The sequence below is a fragment of the Martes martes genome, assembly GCF_963455335.1.
Source record: "Martes martes genome assembly, chromosome: 11".
Lineage (NCBI taxonomy): Eukaryota > Metazoa > Chordata > Mammalia > Carnivora > Mustelidae > Martes > Martes martes.
In genome coordinates, this window is record NC_137899.1 from 86022910 (window position 1) to 86042899 (window position 19990).

Genomic DNA, 19990 nt, shown 5'->3' on the forward strand with positions numbered 1-19990 from the left:
TTTGAAGAAAATCTCACGTTAGCTCTATAGATCTGTAAGATGTGGGGGTTCTCTGGCTATTTACTGTTCTCATTTAAAAATTTCCTCTGGCTCTATCCAGCCGCCCAGGACTCCTGTCTTCACTGGTAGGCTCGGACCCACTGAGTGTAGAGGAGTCCGAGGAAGGGTTGGGAAGATGGTTTCTCTTGCTGCAGTGCTGTGCCTTTATTCAACTCACACACCCCCCTCTCTGCTGTTCCTGTGCCCACAGCGAAGCCGCCGCCCATGCTGTCGCCACACTGGCCGAGGCCACCTTGCAAGGAGGGGGACAGATCGTCCTGTCTGGGGAAACCGCAGCAGCTGTCGGAGCACTTACTGGAGTCCAAGATGCTAATGGTAAGAGAGCATAAATATTTTATTGAATATCTTCCCTGTTTCCACTTAAACCTTCATGACATGACTGACAGCAGACCCTTCAGAAAGAGGTTGAGCTTTGATTTGACTTTTCTTTATTGATAAGGCAATTGAGGCCTAGTGAAATTCTAGGAGTCTCTGATTCCTTTCATGAGTAGGAGACTTGGGGTTTTCTGGGGCGGGGGGAATGCCATGATAATGGCTATCTAATTGAATTGCTTATTTGAAAAGTATTTTGCTGTGATAGGACTGAGAGGACTTTAAAATTTGCTATGGGGCGCATTTTGTCCTTTACTCTCCCATGGGGTAGATCAGTATCCTTTGCAATAGCAGAGACCCTCACATGGGCGGTACATTGTGGTAAGTTAGAATGTTCTATCTCAAGAAAGGCACCAGCATCTCACACAGGGTCAACCCTCAGGCTGTGATGAAGGTGCTTTTCTCGTTTGTGCCCTGGAGTCTGCCTCTTGTTAAATGGGACCTCGCCAGGGACCTCTCGATTTAGCCAATAACATGCCACCACACTGCCCTTCTTCCCCAGGATTTTGACTTCCTGGGTATTGGTGATTGCCTGAATAAACAAAAGGGATAAAGTTCATAGAAATATGGTAGCAAAAATTTACAGCTTCAGTCCAGCTCTTTGGATCTATTTCAGCAGGCTCTGGAAGTCAATTACCCAGACCTGGGCTGCCCGGGGAAGTGCCGCAGAAGTCTGGGTCAAAGAGAAGGACCAGTCCTGTTCTGTGACACTCTGGGACTGTTCATTAAACTTTTAAAATACACATTTTATAAATAAATAAATAAATAAATAAATAAATAAATAAAATATTAATTATATGTATCATTAGGTTAAGTAGGACAAGTTAAGTACTCCATGGTTTTTGGAGATTTCTTTTTAGTCTTGAAAAGAGGATAAATAATAACGGTCTTATTTAGACGAAGTTACTTAATTATATCAGTGGCTGAGAGAAAAGTTCCTGGCGCTTTTTAAAGGATAGATCCATTATAAGTGAACAAAGTTACTTGGAAAAGTCTTTGAAGAAAGACCCAAAGCTGTGTCCTCCTTTGGAAGTGAGAAGAGGAAAGTACTTGTGTCTCTCACCCAGAGAATAACACAGGAAATGTAAAGAGCCCCTGTGGCTCCTGAGAATCATCTTCTGAAAAACAAACACACAAATAAGCCAAGAAATCAAACACTGCAGCAAAAGCCTGCTTTTTCTGTAGGTTTGGGGTCTTCCATGAACTAACCCTGACAGACATAGACTTGATCTTAGCCAGAACACTGCAGGTTAAAGGGCATCTTACAGCCATTTGTGTTTGGGATAAAATGGACCATAGGTAGATTGAACGAAAACCTCCCTCTTTAGCTAGAATCCTACCCCTACTTCCTTACTTTATGGTGTTCCTCTTCTGAGTCCTGATCTACCTTGAACAGCTAGGGTATCTGGCTCTGTGATGCTCTTCTGAAGTGCAGATTACTGTTTTTCCCTGTGGAAAGCTACAGATACTTCTCTGTGTGGGTTTGATAGAAGACTGTTATCCCTTCTAATGGTCTTGACTTGTCAGGGTTTAGGAAAATAGACAGCTTTATAGTTCTGGCTCCTCCTCAGTCTCACCTTCTCAGACTGAATTTATAGGTAAGTATAAGGACCCTGGGGGTCTCTGGCCCAGTGGACCCATTCTGCCGTACAGTAAAGCTGAACCACACCCACTATCACTGATTCCCAGAAGGTTCCTCTTCTCCGTAGCCTTGGGGTATGTAATCAGTTGTGTTGATTTCATGTAGTTGATTGTGTTGGCAGTAAGAGAAAATTCTGGTCTGCATCCTAAAAGCCAGCGGTTCCCAAAGAAGGCCGTCCCCAGTGTGTGACTGCCAACATGTGCCTAACTAAGATGTGAGAGTTGGAGTTAGCACTTTTTTGGGGCAGCGTTTCTCTATCAGACCTGGCGGTTGAGTTGCGTCTTACCCCAGAAGTTTTAGGCCAAGGTCAGTCATTTCATCTCTCCCTTTGGGAGTCCAGAGAATGAATCTAATATTGGATGTGATCCAGATAATTCTGATGCTCCTTCTGTCTTCTGACATTTTTGCCCAGAGTGCTGTAGAGTTTACTATGGGGCTGGAACGAGAGCTCTCCCATGTAAATAGCTGCTTTGGTATCTGGGTAGACTTTTACGGAATTCTCTTTTCATCATTCTTTCAGAGTGTGTCCTATTGCCAGAGTTTGTCACTTCTGTGATGACAACCTTATGGTGTCTGCCAGTAGACCAAGTTTATTAACAGGAAGAGTATTACCAGGAAGAACCAGATGGTAGAGGAACAAGGTGCTATTTGGAAATGCCACTACTGGGGAAAAAGAAATACACCCCAGATTCCAGAGTATGATTTAAATAAAAATCCTATTAGCAGACAACTTTTCTGAGAGCAGTCTGGATATTGTTTAGGCCTGAAGGAGAGAAGTTTCTGCGTCTTCTGGGATGGAGAACCATTGTGTGTGGAGCTTGAGAGAGTATGGTAATGGGAGAGAGAGGACAGTTTTTCAAGTGGAAGATAACGACCCATGCATGCACACCAGAAGTTTGATTGTTGGGTCACCAAGGCAGAATTGACAGAGACCTTGCTCCCTGAACATGTCTCCTTTTGTCTGGACTCTGCTCCCACCAACACTCAAGCACTGGTTTTATTTTATTTCACGTATGCTCTCCCATTTTTGATAGCACTAAATGGGTCTTTGGTCTCTTAGGATGGAATTTCATGGTTTGGTTCAATTGAAAGTTTTCACAGGTGCCTTTCTTTTTATTGAAGTGCAGGTAGAATTGCCTAAGACTAGGGAAGGCCTCTCCAGGAGTGCCTTCCTTTACGTCTTTTCTTGTCTGTTCCTTTCTTTTCTTTTCTTTTCTTTTCTCACAGTCGTTCCTTGCCTCCCCATTCCCCACCCCAACACCTTAATATAAAAGGTTATGCAGTCTATAAGGTAGGCCCTGTGACCCTGAGTCACCCCTCACCTGACCTCGACACCCGTGGTTAGCAATCTTCGGGCAGCCAGATCTACATATCATTTTTCTTCCTTCTTATTACAGCAAGAATAATTAAAAATAGGAACTATAGAGCGCCTGGGTGGCTCAGTTGTTAGGCGTCTGCCTTTGGCTCAGGCCATCATCCCAAGGGCATGGGATCGAGTCCCACATCAGACTCCCCGCTCTGAAGGAAGCCCACTTCTCCTTCTCCCACTCCCACCGCTTGTGCTCCCTCTCTCTCTGTCCAATAAATAAGTAAAATCTTTAAAAAAAAAAAAATTGGAACTGTATTGACCCTTGGCCACCTCTTCGAGGTGCTGTTATGTCTGAGATCTTATTGCATATTCATGCAGCTGTCTTTTATTCCCAAAAGCTAGATGGGGCTGGGGGTGGGAGGGACTAAACAGATAGTTCATAGTTAATCAATAAAGATAATGGGAATCATCTACTTCAACTGTTGTCCCATTAAGCCTCTTACCAGAGCTGCTAAGAAAGTATCCTGTTTTAAAGCTATAACCTCCTTAATTATATATGTTGGAAATAGGGGTTTTTTTTCTTCAGTTTATTTGTATTTTACTTTTGTTACTTCATTTTTATTTCCATAATTATTGTCTTTTGCCTTTATATTTATGTAGGCCCCAAATCAGATAAATATCTATATGGCAGTTCTTCTGTGGTCTCATGTTTTATTTTAAATACTGTAAAATAGGGACGCCTGGGTGGCTCGGTCAGTTACGCTTCTGCCTTCGGCTCAGGTCATGATCTTAGGGTCCTGGGATGGAGTCGTGCATTGGGCTCCCTGCTTAGCAGGGAGCCTGCTTCTCCCTCTGCCTGCCACTCTCCCTGCTTGTGCTCGCTCGCTCTCTCTGACAAATAAATAAATCTTTAAAAAAAAGGGGGGGGTAGGGGCGCCTGGGTGGCTCAGTGGGTTGGAGCCTCTGCCTTCGGCTCGGGTCATGGTCCCAGGGTCCTGGGATCGAGCCCCGCGTTGGCCTCTCTGCTTTGCGGGGAGCCTGCTACCTCCTCTCTCTCTCTGCCTGCCTGTCTGCCTACTTGTGATCTCTGTATGTCAAATAAATAAATAAAATCTTTAAAAAAAAAGGGGGGGGGGTAAAAAAATACTGTAAAAATATCTGGAATTTGTTTTGGAATATGATATTAAGTCAGAATCTGAATGGATTCTTTCCCCCTGCATAATCTAGTCCAGTGCCATTTATTCCACAAAAAGGTTGAAATCCATCCTTTCTAAATGGATTTGAGATGTCATTTTTAACATATGTAGAATTCTTTTTCTTTTTTTCAGTTTTTTATTTTAATTCCAGTATAGTTAACATACAGTGTTCTGTTAGTCTCGGGTGTACAATACAGTGATTCAGCAATTCTGTACATTACTCAGTGCGCATCCTGATAAGTGTGCTCTTAATCCCCTTCACCTTCCTCAATCCCGCCACCCACCTCCCCTCTGGTACCCATCAGTTTGCTCTCCATAGTTAAGAGTCTTGTTTCTTGATTTGTCTCTCCTCTCCCTACCCCGCCTTTGTTTGTCTATTTGTTTGCTTTTTTAATTTATTTATTCTTTATGCTCCACACCTAACATGGGGCTCAAACTCACAACCCTGAGATCAGGAGTCACAAACTCTACCAACTGAGCCAGCCAGGCATCTTGCCTTTATTTTCCTTTATTCATTTCCTTTGTTTCTTAAATTCCACATATGAGTGAAATTATATAGTATTTGTCTTTCTGACTTATTTCACTTATTTGTCTTTCTGACTTATTACTCTCTATCTTGCAAATGGCAAGATTTCATTCTTTTTTGTGGCTGAATAATATTCCATTGTGTATTATCCATTCATCTACGGATGGATACTTGGGCTGCTTCCATAATTTGGCTGTTGTAAATAGTGCTGCTATAAACCTCAGGGTGCATGTATCCCTTTGAATTAGTATTTCTGTATTCTTTGCATAAATAACCAGTAGTTAAATTGCTGGGTTGTAGGGTAGTCCTATTTTTGACTTTTTGAGGAACCTCCATACTGTTTTCCACAGTGGCTGCACCAGTTTGCATTCCCACCAACAGGGCAAGAGAGTTCCTTTTTCTCCACATCCTCACCAATGTTTGTTGTTTCTTGTGTTTTTGATTTTAGCCATTCTAACCAGGGTGAGGTGATATCTCAGTGTGGTTTTGATTTGCATTTCCCTGGTGATGAGTGATGTTGAGCATCTTTTCATATGTCTTTTGGCCATCTGGATGTCTTTGGAGAAATGTCAGTTCATGTCTTCTCCCATTTTTAACTGGATTATTTGTTTTTAGGGTGTTCAATTTTGTAAGTTTTTTATATATTTTAGATACTAACCCTTTATCAGATACGTCATTTGCAAGTATCTTCTCCCATTCAGTAGGTTGTCTTTTAGTTTTGTTGATTGCCTCCTTCCCTGTGCAGAAGCGTTTTATTTTTATGTAGTCCCAGGAGTTTATTTTTGCTTTTGTTTCCCTTGCCTCAGGAGACATATCTAGAAAAATGTTGCTACGGCTCATGTCAGAAAAATTACTGCCTATGCCCGCTTCTAGGATTTTTATGGTTTCAGGTCTCACATGTAGGTCTTTAATTCATCTTGACTTTATTTTTGTGTATGATAAAAAAAAAAGTGGTCTGGATTCTCCTTTGGTTTTTTGTTTGTTTGTTTGTTTTTGCATGTAGCTGTATAGTTTTCCCAACACCATTTTTTGAAGAGACTATGTTTTGCCCATTGTATAGTCTCGCATCTTTTGTTGCATATTAATTGACTGTATAATCGTGGGTCTGTTTCTGGACTTTCTATCCTGTTCTGCTGATCTTTGTGTCTGTTTTTGTGCCCGTACCATATTGTTTTGATTACTGTAGCTTTGTAGTGCAACTTGAAACCTGGAATTGGGATACCTCCAGCTTTGTTTTTCTCTTTCAAGATTGTTTTGGCTGTTTGAGGTCTTTTGTGGTTCCATACACATTTTAGGATTATTTGTTCTAGTTCTGTGAAAAATGTTTTTAGTAATTTTATGTAGAATTCTTAAATAGACCATGTAGAGTCTTTTGTGTGGATCTTCTTTTTCCACTCAGCTATTTGTAATATTTTATTATTGTGGTGTTATTAGCAGTTAGTGAAAGGCCTTTCTCCATATTTGGAAAAAATTCAATAAAAATTCCAAAAAACATTTGTTTTTGGGGGGGGGGCGAGTGACCTTTACGGTAATTTTAAAGTTAATCCAGAAGAATTAAAGCCTCTTTTTATTCTTAATTTTACTTCCAGTATAATTAACATAGTGTTAAAGTCTTATTTTCATTTAACTAATTTAAGTGTTCTCCTCTCCTTCTGCCCCATCTTTCCCTAGGGCAGGGGAAGTGGGGACTATTCATTATCACAGAGATGGACCAGGAGTGGGAAGCAAGTGCTCTTAATACTGCCCCAGTGAATTGAATGAGACACTAATTGTTGCTGGAGGAGACACTGTCCCTGTAGTTAGACCAAACCAGGTGCGTCTTTCTAGATTAAGAAATCGTGCTGTCCATTCTGTTCATGCAGAATTTTGGGGAGGCTCAGTTCTTACACTTTGAAATTTTAATTTCTCCTTTTCCCCCAACTTCTTCAATTTCATTTTTTGTACTAAAATGAGGGTGGGGCACACTCCCCTTACGGAGTACTCCAGACTAGGAATCTGCTTTCTTTCCCACTATTGACCTTGCATTCTGTCTCTCAATTCCATTGTCTTATTAACTTTATTTATTTAATAAACATTTATATAATGCTTGCTATGTGCAAGCACTCTACTGAATGTTGTACATGCATGAACTTATTTAAAACTCAGAATAATCCTATGAGGTAAACATTATTTTGCTCATATAACGTATGGAGAAGATGAGACACAGAAAGTTTCAGTAACTTGGCCAGGTTCACACAGAGTGTGGCGGAAGTGGAATTTGAATTCAGCCAGTTTGCCTCCACGCCACTCAGCGATGCTGTCTCCTTTTGATGTGACTCCACAAATACAGAGTGATCACTGTTTCCCAGTGTTGAACAAATAAGTTTGGGAATGTCAGGCCTTTCTCCCCATCCCTGGTAGAAGCCACTTGCTTTTGTCTAGCTTAGCCACGGTGCCCGTCTGCCACAGTTATCCCTGATGTCTGTAGGGAGCCTGTGGTGATTTCTGATGTCAAGTCCATCAGCCTGCCCTCTGCCTGCATGAGTGCACACGCACACATCCCTTTGCTAGCCTAGGGGAGCCTATAGGTCTGTGGTTCTCCAGTGGTGGAAATTATAGAACCATTCAGTGATCAGCTATCACATTTTAGTATTTTTAGTGAGCAGATCACTTTGCAATTAATGAACATGTCTTCTTATTTTCATTTGATTGAGGGGAGGGTGTCAGTGTTTAGAACAAGGGACATTGTTTGGGGTGAGGAATAGGTGATGTTCCCAAGGAAGTAAACCCAGCTTATGAGTTGTTTCCTTACCCCCTAGAAGCTTCTGTCCATGCATTCCTGCCACCATTCAGTTTATGCCAGAGCTCTTTGAGCATTGCTACCTGTCTCTAGGAACTAGAAAACAGGGTGGTAGAAAGGGCTCTGGGGAAAATACATTTCTGCCCAGACCTAGTCCGTGGCTAATTTGTTTCCTCTGCTCCACATTGTGCCTTCCCTTTGGCTCTTCCTCCAACCCTTAATTGGGCCATGCCAGAGAGTTTGGAAAATGCATCTTTCTCCACTGTTTGACACCCAGACACCATCCACATTGCCTGTGCTGTCTTGGCTAGGACCTGGAGCCAGCTACCTTCCTCACGCCTTGAATGGAGAGACATGGGCTAGAGGGCTGGATCTGTTTGAAAATGAAAACTGATTACAAGGCATTAACATTATACCTGCAGAAAGAGCAGCCCTTCTCATTCTTTGCCATGAAATATGCCCCTCTTTGTTCTGACCTGGCACTGGCAACAGCCCTGCTACCTGAGGGTCCCCCTTAAAACCAATCAGCATTAATTTCCTACAACTGAAAGACCCTTCTCCGTCTTGCTGCACTGTAAACCCAGTGTGCATTGTACTACCCATTTCAACTGCCAAATCAAGGGAAATCAATTTTTAATTCCTTTAGAAAAAAAATTCTGTCTTCTTTTCTTCACACTGAACATGTCTTCAGCTTTCCACCTGGCTACTTTTCTTTGCCTATTAAAAACTTTTAAAGGGGGGAAAAAAAAACTTTTAAAGGGGCGCCTGGGTGGCTCAGTCAGTTCAGCATCTGCCTTCGGCTCAGGTCATGATCCCAGGGTCCTGGGATGGAGCCCCACTTCAGGCGCCCTGGTGCTCTCTCTTGCTATGCTATGTCTGTCTGTCTGTCTCTCTCTCTCTCAAAAAAATAAATAAAATCTCCAATTTAAAAAAAATTATTTTTTTAAAGATTTTATTTATTTATTTGACACAGAGAGAGAGAGATCACAAGTAGGCAGAGAGACAGGCAGAGAGAGAGAGGGGGAAGCAGGCTTCCTTCTGAGCAGAGAGCCTGATGTGGGGCTCTATCCCAGGACCCTGGAATCATGACCTGAGCTGAACGCAGAGGCTTAACCCACTGAGCCACCCAGGCGCGCCCCCCCAAAAAAAACTTTTAAAAATATGTATGTTTCTCCAGTTTAATTTAATCTCAACTATGCTCATTGGAATACCTTTTTTTAAAAAAAATTTTTGATCTTTTTAGCAAAAGGGAGGATAGATAGATGAGGACAGAAACATGAAGTTCAGATAAGAGCAGGATTCCTGGGTGGAGTTTTTGCATGAGAAATCGGAACACACATTCCTATTCTGCAAGGCCTCCCAAGTGAGACAGGATGGCAGAAAGGTCTGTTCTGTACTGATCATAAAGAGGTGAATGTAGCTGGATCCAAAGGAGGTAGCATGCGTGTGCTTTAATTCTCTGTGGAAACCTACTTTATATGCATCATAAGAACATTAGGGCATCCTTAACCTGGAGGCTTGGATCCTAAGAGATTCTGTATAAATTTTTTGTACTTGTCTGGGATCCATAGCTCTGATCAGAATGCAAATAAATTAGAGAACCCCTTCTCTTTCCCTCTTACCCCTCTCCCCTTGTGTCCCTCCCCCCACCCGCCAAAGTATTAAGAGCCTCTGCTATAGAAGTGGTGGCTGGGGTCATTTACCTTTGTGGCTATCTGGTCTAATGCTGAGAGTAAAAAGGGCGAGGGAGATGGGAGGGTCTGCTGCCTCGCTGCTTACTCTAAAAGCTTACTCTAAAAGAACATTAACAAGCTCTGTGATCTTGAGCAAGCAAATTAACCTCTCCAAGCCTGAACCCTAAAATTAGGCTAATGGTCGTTCTGTGCTCATGAGGTTGATGGGAGCGTTGAACAGAGAGAGTGATTCCTGTAGAGTGCTTAGCATAGTGCTTGGCACATAGATACGCGGTAAACATAAAACAATTTTATGAACTGCCCACATCAGTTTCAACTCCCCGAATTTCATCCTTCCCCAGAATATGCCCAGTTGTGCTTCAGAATGCAGAGTAGGGTGTGTTTCCCTGTTTCCAGGGTAAATCCATATGCTCACCTTATGCAGTTGAAGGATTTCTGTGCCAGAGGTAAAGACTGCAAAAATGTGACATCAGAAGCTCTTTCGGTATAGCCTTGAGGGAAGGAAGTTGAAGGAACTCCTGGATTTGGTCCCATCACCAGCCTGGGGCGAGGGCTGCTGCTTTCTCCCGGTGCCTAGTTTGCTGTAGTTGATACAACAGGGTCCTCCCAAGGCCGTAATCACTCTTCAGATCTCATGGCTGCATTGGCTTTCAGTCTCCATCATGAAAGGGGGACTTTTGTCACTTTTTTCCTTATTCTCACCCCCACTGTCCTCCGTTATTACTCTCTGGATGTCGTTCTGATCCAGCTCTTCTTTGATAATAAGAGAGAAAAATGCCAGTCCTCATCTTGATAAACTATAAAATACATCTCTCGTTCTCCCTTTTTCTGTGCTCCTCATTCTCTGGACACATTTAGTATATGGACTTGTTCCCAGAAGACTCAGTGGAGGGGCGCCTGGGTGGCTCAGTGGGTTAAAGCCTCTACCTTCGGCTCAGGTCATGATCCCAGGATCCTGGGATCGAGCCCCGCATCGGGCTCTCTGCTCGGTGGGGAGCCTGCTTCTTCCTCTGTCTCTGCCTGACTCTCTGCCTGCTTGTGATCTCTGTCAAATAAATAAATAAAATCTTAAAAAAAAAAAAAAGACTCAGTGGAAATGTCAGTATTAATTTAATCTAGGAAACATGTCAGTGTTGCTCCTCCAAAAAGGTGCCAGCACCTGGGTCCCGGATGTTCCAGATGTCCTCTGGACCACACGCTTTCTTTGCAGACAGCGCTTCCCTATTGAAGTCAGCTAGCTCTTTTCTTGAAATGGATAGTTTTCATTCTGGAAACATGTTGGTAGATGTCACACCAGGAAAATAACTTTCACTTTTACTCTCTTTTTGCTTTTTGACTCTACGCATTGACCATCATTTAGGACCTCCATCATTTTCTTTTCTTTCTCCTTTCTTTCCTTTTCTGTTTTTACTGCTACAACCACCACCATCACCATAACCCCCTTACCAGGGACTAAGCAAGCACCCTCTGCATTACTCTACCTGCACCCAGTAAGGTGGGTAGAACAGAGCTGGGAGCACTATTTTTGTGGAGGCAGCTGAAGCCGGGACTCGGCCAGCGCCACTCAGGAACTAATGGTGAAACTGGAAACCAAACCCAGTTCTGCAGTTCTCTCTACTGCCTGATGTGGGCCCCTTCCCTCCTCTCCACTCTTTCTTGCCAACCCACCCAACCAAGGAAGTCAAGGAGATACAAAACAAGGGGAAACCATTGTCTTTATTGTTCATCTGATTCAACTGTTCTTTGTGTGGGTCACTGTTTTGCAGGATTGTATTAAGGCATGGTTATGACCTGATTTTACTCACCTCAGTGTCATGATAAATCTTAGCAGAGGCAAATAAATAAATGGCATCAAAACCCGAGATCTAAAGGTGTGCTGTCTAATACAGTAGCTACGATTTGTGGCTGTTTGAATTTAAATGTGAGTTCACTAAAATAATAATTTAGTTCTTCGGTCACAGCCGCATTGTTCAAGCTGTCAACAGCCATGTGTGGCTTTAGATACTGATTTTTTATTCTAATTTATTCAGATTTAAATGTAAATAAGTATGGGGCACCTGGGTGGCTCAGTTGGTTAAGTGGCTGCCTTCAGCTCAAGTCATGATCCTAGGGTCCTGGGATAGAGCCCCAGTCTGGCTCCCTGCTCAGTGAGGAGTCTGCTACTCCCTGAGCCTCTCCCTCTGCCCCCCGCCCCGCACTCGTTCTCACACATGCGTGTGCTCTCTCTCAAATAAGTAAATAAGATCTTTAAAAAAAATTTTTTTAAATGTAAATAGCCACGTGTAGCTAGTAGCTACTGTAATGAACTGCACAGATACAGAACATTTCCATCATTGCAGAAAGTTATATTGGCTAGCATTGATCTAAAGGCTGTAGCAAAAATACTGTGCTCCTCCGGCAAGTAGGGCCCCCTCTGCACAGGGAAGGACAACGCCAGTACCTCACGAGCCTTGCTGTGAGAGCACTGACCTTCTCCGCTCATACACAGCCTGGCTTTGCTGAAAACAAAAACAAAACACTACCATGTGACAGCAGTAATCCACAACCAGTAAACAGCTGGGAACAGGGTTGCAAGAAGAACTGGCCTGTTTCTGTGCACCGCAGAGTCCTAAGCAGGGAGACCTGAGACGAGGGGCAGTGGAGACACGTAGATCCACTTCCTCGTCTCTTTATATGTATTACCCAGGCCGCACGTGTTTCCACCCAGATGCCTTACAAATGCACATTTCTCCTCTTGGCTCTAGGCATCTAGAGGCGAGGCACTTTAATGATTTATAGTGACCCCCAAAAGGATCAAATATCCAGAGCCCGGTGGGTCACGAGCCTGGAAGAAGCCATGACTATTGGATGAATTCCGGATTTCACAACGAAAACATGGCTGCTTCTGAAATAGGAACAGAGAGGTGTACACTGGGCTCTCAGTTCGAGAATATCCAGAGTGGTTTATAGTTACAGTTTTCTGCCCCAGATGGGTCCCTTCCCAGCCCTTTTCTAGCACTGAAGCTTGTCCTCCTTCCCGACTCCCTTCACAGTTACCGCCTAAAATCCAAAATCCCTTCTAGAATAGCTGTCAGAGGGAAATGGCAGCTTTTCTGACTCCCTGTCTGGCCCATCCAGGGAAATATGTTGATCACGGTAACTTTAGGGGCCACAGAGAGTATTTAGTGCCCCTCCCTTAGCGGCTGGAACAGTGTAAGCATGCGGTGACTTCACTACTGTTACTGCTGCAGCTGCTGTTAAACACTCAGACTGAACGGGAAAGAGACTAATCTTCAGAGGGTTGACTTTTAGCTCCTCTGGGACACAGTCTTAGGATCTGGTCCAGGAGGCCTCCATTTGGAGGGAGCAGCGTGAGACCCAGTCTCTGAAAATCCCTGCCTCGGAAGGCCTCTGTTCCTGATAAAGCACACTGTGTCCCTCAGGCGTGCTAGAGAAACAAAACTGAGGTCCAGTTCTCCGCAGTGACCAGGTCTTTCCTGTTACTCATCAGACAGAGCCCCCGCAGCCAGAGAGGCTTCTCATCGTCAGGGTTCTTGGACGCCTTTGTCTCCAGGAATAACACTGACCAGTGGATACCTCCAGAAGGACCAGGACTGTCTCTTGAAAGTGTCAGTGTGATGGTTAGATTGTTCTTTCTCCTTGCCGAGTCTGCTCATCCAGACGGGGCGTATCGTCTCCCCTAGACCATTATAAACAAGGGTGGCCTCAGGCATTCATCATCAGTACGCCAAAAATGGCTAATCTAGGCTCTGCTGCTTGAAGAATTAAGGATCACAGAAAGGAAGAGCCTGTACAGTGAAATGACAGGCCACTACACACTGGTCTCTATTCTTAGTATTCATCTGCGCCGTGGCTGTGTCCTTCCGAGGTAGCTTTTAGGTACTTTCCATATTAAAAGCTGAGTGCCTCCAGACTTGGCTCCCCAGGGCCCCAGAGGAAATTAGCACACCTTGTCAAGCCAGGCTGGCATACCTTCACAACTCCTGAGTCGGACTGTCTCCGGTACCCTCGGCTGGGGGAATTTGGGGAGCCAGGGACATTCTGGGCAAAAAACTCAGACCAGAGCTTCAGGGCAGAGATTCCCAGGAAGGTGTCTGCCACCTGGCAGACAGACAGACCAGTCTCCTCTCCGTCCCCAGTGTCTTGAGGGCCAAGTTACATGTGTCCTTATCTCATTCTCCTTCCCTTTAGGTCCCCACATCTTTCTGAGTCTTTGTATTCGAAAGACAGATTCTGGTCTTAGATGATTCCAGCAGAATCTTGGTGCCTGTCATTGCAGGTAATAATCTGTAAAGGGAATTTTTTATTTTTATTTTTTTGGGGGCAAACCAAATCCAGAGCCATAACTGGTCAGCTTTAATTGGAGTCATTTCTATTTAATATGTGGATGAAAAAGTAGGTTTTAACTGAGCATGTAAAAAGGGGATTGATCACTGTTCACACAAGAACCCAGCATATCACGACAGGAAAAGCTCTTACAGAGTGAAGTCTTTAAGGTTCTTGGGGACAGTGGACTTTCCTCTTTTTATTTATGCTTCCATTCGGATTTTGAAGGAATGTCAGCGCACTGTTATTAACTCTGATAGCTTGTACGTCGCAGCCAGTCTGGTTTGGGGCCCTCTGGCTCTCAGGTTACCTGTGTAAAGCCAGGGATTCACTTCCCAGCTCTACCATTTGCTTAATAAAGAGCAAATGTGCAGAACCCAGCAGCAGCAGCAGCAGCAGCCCGGCAGAGCCGTAATCTGAACAGGATAAACATGCTTCCTTTTTGTATGATGCTCTCTCCCCATCCTCCTGCCAAGAGCAGGATATCAAATGAAGGGGAGGTTGTGGTTGGAGTCAGCAAAGTGAATGTCTAAGTGGCACCTGCTCCATTCAACAGATCTGCTTTCCTGGGGCCTCCCACTGCACATCTGCTCCTGACAAAGCCTCTTTTCTCCTCCTGTTGGTCAGACTGAGAGCAAAGACCCAGCAAGGAGACATATTGGTTTTGCTTTGTCAGCACAATTGCCTGTGACATTATAATTACACCAAATCTTCATTATTAGAAAGGCCCCAATTTAGAGATTTTCCAAGGCTAAGTGGGGTTTTCAGAGTGAAATTGATAAACACATCTTTTCCGTTCTAAAGCTGGCAATTGGATCTGAAAATCACTGATGGGGTCTAAATCTGGAAACCGAGACACTGCTCTGAGTGAGACCAACCGTGCTATCAGATCGGCTCCCGAAGCCGGCGTCCGGCAGCTCTGCGGGTTTTGCCCGGCCCGGCCTCTCCGTCCTGCTCGCAGTCCTATACTGCAGAGGCTGCTGCATTGTTCTCCAGTGCAGTTCCTTACCTGGGGTCCTTGGGGGGGGGGGTGGTTAAAATAAGTTGATGGGGTAGAGCAGCAAAGGGGAAAAGACCCCCATGATATAAATAAGGGAAATGTGAGGAAAACATATTTTAGGTGACGGCAAAGCGTCCAGTTTCAGATTGAGTTTCCAGTTCACAAAGGCAACTCTTAACCGTGTTCTGCAGCATGTGCACGGCTGAGGCATGTTTGCCCTGTGGAGGTGGCTCATGGGAAGCTCGGGAAAGGTTTGAGAGCTGCGCTGTGTAGTTAAAGCCGAAGGAAAGATTGAGCTCCTCGGTCCGCCGGCCACATTTCATGGGCTCTGCAGCCACCATGCTGACCAGCGCACAAATAGAACATGGCCGTCTTCACAGCGAGTTCTGCTGGATAGCACGGTGTCAGAGATTAGTCTTTTGAAATGGTTCCTGGACTGCTTTAGCCAGGCTTGGAGTTTCTATTTCAGCTTTGTTGGAAGGGAGAAATGGAATTTGGAATTTGCCTGGATGTTTTTGGAACAGCTCCTTCCAGCCATGTTACTTAGATTGTGATCTTTGTCTTCCCACCTTAAAAAAATTGTTTTCCTCCAAGAATCTCATGTCCTCACTTACACCCAAAATAATAGTAATGAATTATAACCATGAGAAAGGACTTGAATTTTAGGAAGATCTGCTTTCAGCTGGTCTGCTCCCTGGTCTTCCCTCCTTAAGCTTTCACGGCCCTGCTGTTGGGAGAGGTTTCTGACTAACTAGAGGACATGTGAATGCTCAAGGGCCAAGGGTGTATACACGGATTCTTCATTCCGTGTACAACGTGGAGTGCAGACAGCACTCGGGGATGGACCCCTGAGCTGGTGGTACCTTCCATTTTGAGCAACTCTCGGGACCAAGGGCAGGATCTTGAATCTTGCTTCCTCCATTTGTCTGCGTCTGGTAGCCACTGTGTGGTAGCTTTGACTCCCGAGAGGAAACCTATGTGAAATAATAAAACTACCTCAAATTTAGACCTTGTTCTTTTTCTCCAGAACTTAAATCATGGAAATATAACACTCCTTATCCTCATAGCAGCCCCATGAGACGGAGTTGTCCGTTTTATAAATGTAAATATAGTCAACTCTCAATTGCCACGTCCAGATTATCTGTCATGCAGATTAGTCATGACACATTTTAAAGCCTTAGAGGGTTTCTCTCTACAGTCCAGTGTAAGCCTGGACCATCTCCTCCACCCTCCACCCAGCTGCTGGGGACTTAAGGAATATAAATTAGTTTGCATATTAGCTTAAGGAAGACATTATTAGGAAAGTAAGTCTGCTACAAGAAAAGCACATCATAAATTCCAGTTTAGAGGGGAGGTATCAGAGAAATGGCGGATCCTCCCTTTGGCTCAAGTGAGAGCTGACTGTACAATCTCCTTGTGTGCTGGCATGGTTACTGAAGGGTTTGTAAAACCCTCCATGGGAGGTTGTCGGGATGGCCGTGTACCCTGGGCACCAGGGTGTACAGGGAGGCAGTGTCCTGTGGCCACCCTTCCACACCACGTTCCAGGGAACCATCTGGCTCTGTGCTTCTTGAAGGTTTTGTGTTGGGGCGTCTGGGTGGCTCAGTCGGTTAGGCATCTGCCTTTGGCTCAGGTCATGATGCTGGAGTCCTGGGATGGAGTCCACATCGGGCTCCTTGCTCAGCAAAGAGCCTGGTTCTCCCTCTGCCTGCCACTCCCCTCTGCTTGTGCTCTCTGTCTCTCTCTCACAAATAAATAATATCTTTAAAAAAAAAAAAAAAAGGAAAAGAAAAAAAGAAAGTTAGTTCTCTGTTGTCAGACTCTTTGTGGCTGGCCAGACTTCACGGGGGCTCTTCTCTGGGGAAAGAAGGTAGCGGCCATAGGATAGGGTTCCAGAGGTGCGGCGTCCGACACAGATGGCAGAGCCCTCCGCTCTCTACTCCATCCTGCAGCCACCGAATGGTCTTTGCCGTTGGTTTTGTGCAGAGATAACACATGGAGATTCCTCCAGTGTTGTCATTCCTTCTGCCTTTCTGGCAGAAGCTAAAATTCTTTTGTAAAGAACTTGTCTCCAGTATCAATTTGTTTATGCTAAATATAGTCCAGATAGGAAAGGCAGGATAAACAGTTGAACAAAATGAAGTTTATTGAGATAGATTTCTTTCTGTGACTATCAGACCCCATAACTATTTATTTCTACTTTCCACTCTGCTGTCTTTAGGTGTCTCACTGCTAAAAGCCAATTAATTCTGCTCTTTATGTGCTCTTAGAGATTTTAGTGTTAGTTTGTTTTCTGAATGGTACTCTACAGTGTAGAGTAAGGGGTTGAAAATAGTAGACCATCTTTGGAAGCTTTTCTGGCTCAATCCATGCCTATTCGGTTAAAAGAAGTGAGGGTGGCAGGGGGAGGGTTTCTTGAGAGAGAGGCTAGTCTCTCTCCTTTTGTGCCTATTTGAAATTTTCCCTAATTAAAATAAAACTGAAAATAACAACAGAAAAATAAATAAATCTCCATTCCTAACTCTGGGTAACTCCTGATTGGCTCTTACATTCATTTCTACACCAGATTTCGGCAAACTCAGCATGCTGACTTTCCCCTGAGGTTTCTATCCTCTTGGCGCTGCTTTCTATTTATTTTTTTTTATTATTTTTTTAAGTTAAATTAAATTTAAATTCAGTTAACTAACATAGAGGTAGAATTCGTTGGTCTGTCCAGTTGTACAGAACACCCAGTGCTTTAAAAAAAAAAAAAAAAAAAAAGAACACCCAGTGCTCATTATATCAGGTGCCCTCCTTAATGCCCATCACCCAATTCCCCCATCTCCCCACCCTCTTCTTCTTTCTGCTTAAAATTATTAACACTTTTGGGGCACCTGGCTGGCTCAGTCAGTGGAGCATGTGACTCGATATCGGGGTTATTTCAAGCCCCATACTGGGTGTAGAGATTACTTAAAATCCTAAAAAAAAAAAATCGACACTTTACATATTGCTCATACCCTGTCCACTGGTGCACAGACTCTGGGGACCTTGAGTGTCCCCCTTCTTCCCAGGGATTTCTTCTGGATTTTACTAGGCATCTCCTGTCCTTCTCCTTATAGTCAGGTCAGATGTCCTCCTGAGCATACATATGTCCCACAAACTTTAGTTGAACACTTACATCCCCTGCCATTTTCAGGTTAAACCCCCATTGGGCAGAGCAGCACACCTTGAACGACGTCAGCTTGTTCTGCCCCACGTTGGGAGCTCAGCCTGCAGGTTGATACCCCACAGTGGTTCAAAAGTACAAAACCCTGACTTCATTAGTGTTCCTGGACACTCCAGTAGTTTCAAAAGGAAACTGTAAAATTGTACCTCCAAAGTGTTTTGACATATACTTACTAATAAAGTAAAAGTGAATTTTTTTTAACATTTCGCTTATGGGATGAGGGCAAGAGGAATTTCCTGGTGGCCTGAAAAATCAGGCAAAGGAAAGAATTTCTGCTATGAAAGTTACCACAGAAAGTGGTTTTTTCCAAGCGCGGGGTGACATTGTCTAGCCAGAAGGGAGAAAAACTTGCATGCCAAGAAGTGCCTCTTACACCAAGATACCTGTAAGGCTGCTATCAGCTTCATGAGAATACTCAGTACACCAGGTGTAATACATATTTTAATCCATAAATCCCTCAAATGCACCCAAAAGCCATGGACTTAGAAAATACGGAAAAGAAAGATTAAATGTCCCAGAAGCAGCTAAAATAACAGAAACAGAAAGACTGGGAGAGAAATACTTTTTCTCTGTTTCCTCCTTGTCTTAGTATCAGGAAGGTTCCCTGAATCACCTTTTCATTTGATATTGACATTCTTTTCATGACCTTCCCCTTTTTGCCCTGCGACCGTCCTCCTCCCATCTATCTGGTCTGCATTTGTTATTCTTGAACTCTTTATCTGCCACTCACCTACTCAAGTAGCTTCTTTCCCCGATTTCCTTTCACTTTCTCCCATCTCTCTACCAGTACATACCTAATGCCGATTTTTCTTCATATAATAGTGGCTTGCCTTAGACATCAGTCACTGGTGTAAATTCTTTCTCAAGCCTGCAAATAAGACTTCAAAGGACTTCTGTCTTTAAAGGACTCCTTCTTGTCACCCCTTGAAAACCTGAAGATAATGCTTGATGGCCCTTTAAAAACTGCAGAACTTACTTAGGTAATATAATTCATGGCTTTATTTCTTACTTATTAATTCCTATCCTTTCCAGGTACGGTCTTCTGGTTCCCCATTTAAACTAGCATTTTTGCTGATACTCGTAGCTAGCTTTCACATCCTGTAAATTTTTACTTTGGGTTTAAGAATTCTTTCTCTTCAGGCACCTGGGTGATACAGTCAGTTGGGCATCAGACTCTTGGTTGTGGTCTCAGGGTCATGGGATTGAGCCCTGTGTTGGGCTCCGAGCTCAGGTGCGGAGTCTGCTTGGGACTCCCTCTCCCTGGGCCCTCCCCACAGCACACACTGTCTCCCTCTCTAAAATAAGTCAATATATCTTTTTTAAAAATTCTTTCTCTCTCACCAAATGTTGTACTTATTTGATAAATTTCTTTGTTTAGCTCTTTTTCTCTCACAACCATCAATATTTTCCCCCCAGCTCAAGATATTTCCATGACCAACTTGGAAGGCCTTTGGGCTGAAAGATTTGGTTTCAGCAAACAACAATTCCCAAAGGTTTCCCAGACTGTGAGGGCAAATGAAAGGCCCATTCTTCCTGAGGCCGTCTTTCCTGCTCTATCTTGTCGCGGGGTGGGGTGGAGGCAGGGCAGTCTGGTTCTGGGTGACCGTGGCCAGGCCGGTAACTCTGTGCTCTGCTACGCTTGCGCCTATGTCGGTATTATCTGGAGGGGCTGAGAAATTTATCAGAGTGATGACATCATATCCTCCGGCCCTGACCGCATATGTAACATTCCGACCATTGATCAGTGGTTGTGCCTGGATTATTTATTTACCCGCACAGTGAGTTGGTGGCTAGTCCATAGATGGCCTCGTGCGGCCGCGTGCCAGTTCTGCCCGTCGCTGCATTTCAGACAGGAAGCTGCCCGCCAGTCCATCTGCCCTG

The 19990-nt window shown here is 44.1% G+C and overlaps 1 protein-coding gene across 1 annotated transcript in view; it reads left to right on the forward strand.

Moving 5' to 3' along the window:
- Positions 1 to 19990, forward strand: part of NRF1 (nuclear respiratory factor 1) — a 144770-nt gene that overhangs the window by 115690 nt on the left and 9090 nt on the right. The window contains exon 10 of the mRNA XM_080818005.1: positions 251 to 375. Coding sequence (XP_080674131.1) covers positions 251 to 375 — 125 coding nt within the window. The remainder of the gene's footprint in view (positions 1 to 250; positions 376 to 19990) is intronic.